At 54.6% G+C, this 6,006-nt stretch overlaps 1 protein-coding gene across 2 annotated transcripts; it reads left to right on the forward strand.

The window, feature by feature from the left end:
• On the forward strand, positions 1–2,611 carry LOC119109493 (RING finger protein 11-like). Of its 2 annotated transcripts, none has more exons than XM_037233119.1 (3): positions 1–132; positions 1,875–2,026; positions 2,373–2,611. In XM_037233119.1, exons 1-3 carry the CDS (start codon positions 1–3, stop codon positions 2,542–2,544), a joined length of 456 nt encoding a protein of 151 aa, XP_037089014.1. In that variant the 3' UTR covers positions 2,545–2,611. The 2 variants fall into 2 exon arrangements, with proteins under 2 accessions (XP_037089014.1, XP_037089015.1); XM_037233120.1 differs by having other exon boundaries at positions 5–120.
• The last annotated feature ends 3,395 nt before the right edge of the window (positions 2,612–6,006 follow it).

The raw sequence follows: 6,006 nt of genomic DNA on the forward strand, positions 1-6,006 counted from the left end.
ATGGGGAACTGCTTAAAGGCTCAAGCAGCTGATGACATGTCACTGCTTCCTGGTGCGGATGTGGGAAGGCTGTCAGCATCTTCTGATCAACTTGGGATTCCTCCCTCATATGCACCTGAGGTAAATTCAGTGGTGCGTAAGCAACACAAGCGTGGTATGCTCTTTTTGTTTGAGTGGGGGGGCTCTATAAACCCCTTTTCCAAAAGTCAGATTGGGGAAGTTCTAGTCTTTGTACTCATACCACTTAAAATTGTTAAGCATGGCTATAGCCCCACCTGATTTCATTGCAATTGATAGTCTTCATTGCTTATGAGGTTATTAGCAATCAGTCACCTGGTCAATACATCTATGCACCATTCTGAACAATTTGCTTTTTTGAAGACATGAACACACATTGGAAAATGGCAAAATGTATAAAACAGGAAGCACCAGGTGTGGTGGATTCTGACAAATCCATCTGTTGTGCCTGGCAACTACATAACCGTGGTGCATCAAGCCTCACTTTTGCACATGCCTGGCTCGGGTGTGGTCAGTGTACATTACATTTCACTTCCTGTTTTGTTAGAATTGTCTGTTCAGTAGCTTTGCCTAAAGTGATCTTTGTAAACTTATGTTTTCATGAAACATTGGCCCTGTGCACTGAAATAAGTATGGAACATACATGTAACAGGGAGCTTTCCAGTTTACAACCTACAGATTTCCAATTCCTATCTCCTGAAATTGTCATTGGGATTTTGCTTTGTGCTGTGCTGGATATTTTCAGAGTACCTTGTATCCTCACAGTCTGGCCTTGGGACAACATTATGGTGATATTTTGTTTTTTGTTTAGCACATTTGGTGCTTACTGACTGTTTTGCTTGATGTATTTTGTTATTCTTGTTCAGAGCTTGAGGGAATGATAAGTATTTTGGGAAGTTTTTAAACAAAGCCTTGTATACAACATATACTTATGTCTGTAAGGCAGTCTGCCAAAATCTGTCCACTGTGCTGGATGTCCATACTTAAGTGCAGTGAACACATTGCTCAGGTGTGCCAGGTGTGTGTCAGGTCAGGGTGTGCTGGGTTTTCAATGATCCAGAAATATTTCTTGTTCTGAGTATTTTAGTATGGAATGTGTGATTCCATAAGGAATTGGCTCTTGACTGCTAAAATTGATTTGACAACACCAAACTTGGCTGCACACTTAGATTTATGATATGGATATGCTATGCACACAAATGATTACTTGGATGCTGCTTCACCATATATGTTCAGTTTAAAGTGTGCATATTTTTACAGTTTGGTTTGGTGCTCTCATTCCTTCCTCATACCCATCAGCTTCAAGCTCTAAAGCAACAGTTCTGACCTTTGGTCAGGACCAGGTGCAAATTGCCCCTCATGTGACTGAGTGCTAGGCATTGTTTCATGCAAGTTGTACTTACTGCGCCAGATAATGTCAAGCTGGAGCATTGCAATACAAGATTAAGATTTATGGCAGGCATTTTTTATGGCTGCTGGTTGGAAACTTACCTGGTTTAATGGTTTTCATTTTGATACAAACTTCATGATGATAAAAGAACTGCCACCAACATACTAGTCCAGCATCACAAAATGTCTCACTTTCTCATAGTGGGATAACTGTAAGCACATGCATAATACACCATTCATCCATTTGACCAGGTTTCAGGGTCCTATATCATCACCAGCCTGTGCTGTCTGCCCACATGTGTTTCGTGTCAGCATATTTTCTTCCAACTTTTGTCACCTTCATTGTTCAAGGATGTCCCGGTCTGTATTGTGACAATTGTGAATGGTGCAGCGAACCTGAACCCTGACCTGTACCCTGACCCCTGCCGTGATCAGTGCCCCGACCGGTGTCCGGCTCCGTTCTGCAGGACCGTGCCACCGTGTTTTACCCGTCGCCGAACGTGGTGCGGACAGCCGCCCAGCTGACCGAGGAGGAGCAGGTCAAGATCGCCAAGCGGATGGGCCTGATCCAGCACCTGCCGTCGGGCACGTACGACGGAGCCGCGCGGAAAAACAAGGAGTGAGTGGCCGCGGTGTCGGTCGCACGCGGTACTCTCCTGTCACCCTCGAGGTGGCACTTCCCGGCGGGGGGAGTTTGTGGCGAGCCGTTCCTGTTTTTTTAAATGCGCGTGGGCATGCATGTGCTCATGTGCATTGTATCTGTCCTGAAAACAGTGATTGCACGTGGGATAGCTGTAGTCGCAATCAGCGATACGTCGCCGGTTATTCACGCGGTGGTACAATTCGCTCACTTCCTCCTGAAATGCACTGTAACATGTATCTCGGGCGCGCCGTGCTTGGTGTCTGGCCGGCCGGCCTGGGCTCGCCTCCGTCCGGCGCTGATCCGCTCCTCTGCCCGGCGACAGGTGCGTCATCTGCATGATCGAGTTCTCGGTGGGCGAGCGGGTGCGCTACCTGCCCTGCCTGCACACTTACCACACAGAGTGCATCGACGACTGGCTGATGCGTAGCTTCATCTGCCCCAGCTGCATGGAGCCCGTCGACGCCGCCCTGCTCACCAGCTACGAGACCAGCTAGGCGAGCGTCGGCCGCGCCGGGGCCGGGTGGTACGCGCGCTCGTGCGGCCCGGCGGGGGACGCGGGGTCGCCTGCGAGCGCGGCCCGCGGGACTTGGGCGCCGCCGCCGGAGGTGTCGGCCTGGGCCCTGCGCCGCGCCATCGGTCTGAGGCCGGCGGACGCTCGTGACGGGGGCATTGAGGCGCGGCGTGCGCGTCGGATGTGAGCGGGGCGCGGCGGGTGTCGTGGCGTCCCGGCCTGACTCCCTGACGGCAGCCGCGGCGGATGTGAGCGGGCGCGGCGGGTGTCGTGGCGTCCCGGCCTGACTCCCTGACGGCAGCCGCGGCGGATGTGAGCGGGCGCGGCGGGTGTCGTGGCGCCCCGGCCTGACTCCCTGACGGCAGCCGCGGCGGATGTAAGCGGGCGACCGCCGCCGGGCGCTGTGTGACAGCGTGGTGTGCCTCGCAGCCGGCGCAGCAGGGTGGGCCGTGGTGCGGTGTCGATGGGCAGCGGGCTGGAGCTGACGGGGGCTCGAAATGGCTGAAACGGCTAGCTCGAGCTCCCGTTGGGTGGAGCGTAATTGGAACGTCACTCGCGGGCGCTCCCAGGCTGAGGATTTGTGGTCTTTCTTCAGTTTTTTGCACCTCTCGAATGCTTCGTAGCGGCGTCGTTTATTTGTGTCTGTTAGCTATATATATATATCCTAACTCAGCGCTGTTAATGTGGACAGATCTCCCGCACGGTTATTCTCATTGCTTTATCGTGTTCGTGATAGAGTGGTGTGGCATGATGTGGCATCTCGGAGTGGTTTATGCTGGAGGAAGAAGCCAACGGCTGTATTATGGCTTCGACTAGTCGCAACGTATGGAACGGACATCACTGTACTGTGGGCAGTGGCATAGAGTTTTATTTATTTATACTCGACTCCTTTTATCGGTTCATGATATTTCCCTGGAGCTGTAGGCTGGGGTCGCTGGTTCTGATTGACGCCGGGAGTGCGTGTCGGCCTGCGAGCTGGCACGTGCGAGTGCAGGAAATCCCTGTGCGGCCACCCCGCACGCACTGGTGGCCAGCGGCGGCACGAGCGAGAGTCTTTCATAGCCCCGGGCGCGGCGCGGGCGCGCGCCAGGGGTGCGCCGGCCGCCGCCGCGTCCGCGTGAGTCCTCCCTTCCTCACCCTGTCCCGTCCCTGGCGTGCGTGAGCGAGTATGGCTGTGTGGGCTGGCTGCGGACGCGCCGCTGATGGGAAGCGACGGACGGCCCTGGGACGGCCGCACCCGCGGTCGCCCACTGTTTTGTGTACGGGACACGATCCTACGTAGTCGACGCGGCGCCTTTGTAGCCGGTTTCGTAGCAGAGTGGCACCGGAGATGTAGAATAAAGTGTACCTGAGGACGGGCGGTGTGGGCAACGTGTCGCGGTCCAGCGCCGCCCTCCACGGCCAGGCAGCGCTTGTTGGTCAGCCGGGGCGCTTTTGAAGCTACCCGCGGCGGCGAGTTCAGATGCAAGTAGAGCATTCCAACCCCACATGCTGGAGAAGACTAGGTTCAACATCACAATATCACGCCATCTTGTAATTGTCCCGCCTCGATCTAAGGCAAGGTATGTTCTGTTGGCAGCCGGCTGCTGTCGGTCGCGGTCGACCACGCACATTCGTCCAGATTTTACGGAAGCCAACTGACATGTACCGGATGACTTTGACTCCCGTCCGTTGATAATGAAATAATCACGCCGACACCCCAGGACAGGCGGACTGACACCGAGTCTTGCGTACCGAACGCAGGCGTGAACGAGCTGAGGGAGGCGCTGAAGGCGAACTAATGCGGTCGTGTGTGGTAGTGCCCTTATCCGAGACGGCTGTCGGCGGCTATCGCAGATTAAGCGTAGTTGCGTATGCGTCGCGTGTTGGTCTAGTCTAAGCCTGTGAGGTTACCGACAGATATGCCGCCACAACCATGTGACTTCAGCGGAACTCGTTTCCACGGTGCAGTAGCAGACCTGCCTAACTAAACAATGCGGCACGACATCGCGCGTTCGTCTGTAGAGTCGTTCTCCGTATGGCCGGACGGAAGGTAAAGTTGAGTCCACACAGGCAGGGAGAGAGTCGTGATCAGTCATCAGCTAAGGTCAGGCATGATTCGCAGGAGGGTGTACCGCCGTACATCAAGGTCGACCAGATTTTGACGCACAGGCAACCCGTTGAGAAGATGGCAACGCAGATGGCTTTTGACGCACAGGCAACCATTGAAGATCATGGACAGAAGCCTTAACAGATGTCTCGAGAGTCTTGCCGGGCTGTTTCGCAGTAAGTGCGGTGTCAGCGCTTCGACTGCTACTAAGTGCGGGCGTCGTCCGCCGAAGTATGAGTTGAGGCACGGGTATGGTCGTGAAAAAGAGCACCGGCCTTCTGCCCACAACGTAACTCATTCCTTGGCCGGTAATGTGAAGTTGTGGCAGCTACAGTGGCCCACTGGCCACCGTGTCCTGTCACACAGGCCTTGCGCATTACCTCCTCAATCGCCACTTCTCGTGTTCTCGGAGGTGGCGCGCTAGTCAAGCCCCGCCATTATATAGGTGGCAGCAGCAGCGGCGCGACTGCTTGCGCCGCGGCCACTGGCGGGCACATTGGTGCCTCCGGAGCTCGCGGGGATGGGCTCACTATGTGCACTCTCATACTGCGTTTAAAAGAATATCAAATCTTGCAGGACGCAATAAAATGATTATCCTCTTGTGATTATCTGACAATATCATAGTGATGAATGATCAGCGAAAATTGACACCAAATGTATTCCAGAAGTGCAAATGTACTAGTTTTTGAACAGCATATGGCCTTCCTCCACGTACGTTCTGGTCGCTTGGACCCAGATTCACTTTGGCTGTTTGAGGAACTCTAGGGTTTTCGTAATTTCCACCGCTGTCAGCGTCACGTCTCCGTTTTTGCTGCCGTGAGGCTGCTACGTTCCTCCTCCTCGTACATTTCATCGCACTGCTCGTTTTTTGGGCATTTCGCGGCCACCAAGCCTTTTGTATTATCGGCAGATAACATCCTTATTTCACTTTTTGATGTGCTTTTAACTGGTCTCACATGTTCTTGATGGTCGCGTGGTACAACTGCTTCGTTCCGATTATCTGTTATTCGCAGGTGTAAACATACAAATAATTTGGCGAAAGCCATTTTCACGTAAACGTCGAGCCTCGTGCCCACAGTATGGCAGCCAGGCAATGCATTTAAGTATTTTGCTTCCTTGTCTAAGCCTGCTTCGCAGCTCTACGTGCAGTGGAGCCGGCGCCCCGCCGCCGACACCGGCCGGCCGCGAGGGGTCGCGCGAGCCGTGCGTGCGACGTCGGGCAGCAGTGCGTGCGCCGTGCTGGGCAGCGCCTGCCCCGCGTGCGGCCCCTCGCTGCGTGTGCTCAGGTGGCCGACGGCGCGCGCGAGTCAACGGCCGCATGCGGTCTGCCCAAGTGCGGGCCGGGCCCGGCTGGCC

This window comes from Pollicipes pollicipes, unplaced genomic scaffold (genome assembly GCF_011947565.3).
Source record: "Pollicipes pollicipes isolate AB1234 unplaced genomic scaffold, Ppol_2.1 Scaffold_7231;HRSCAF=8579_pilon_pilon_pilon, whole genome shotgun sequence".
In the NCBI taxonomy this organism is placed as follows: domain Eukaryota; kingdom Metazoa; phylum Arthropoda; class Thecostraca; order Pollicipedomorpha; family Pollicipedidae; genus Pollicipes; species Pollicipes pollicipes.

What these genes read in the sequence shown, in the direction of transcription:
- LOC119109493 (XM_037233119.1), top strand. Translation starts at nt 1, where the DNA reads ATGGGGAACTGCTTAAAGGCTCAAGCAGCTGATGACATGTCACTGCTT. An exon ending in CACCTGAGGTAAATTCAGTG is followed by an intron (nt 133 to 1,874) that starts GTGCGTAAGCAA and finishes TCCGTTCTGCAG; the next exon opens with GACCGTGCCACCGTGTTTTA. An exon ending in GCCGCGCGGAAAAACAAGGA is followed by an intron (nt 2,027 to 2,372) that starts GTGAGTGGCCGC and finishes GCCCGGCGACAG; the next exon opens with GTGCGTCATCTGCATGATCG.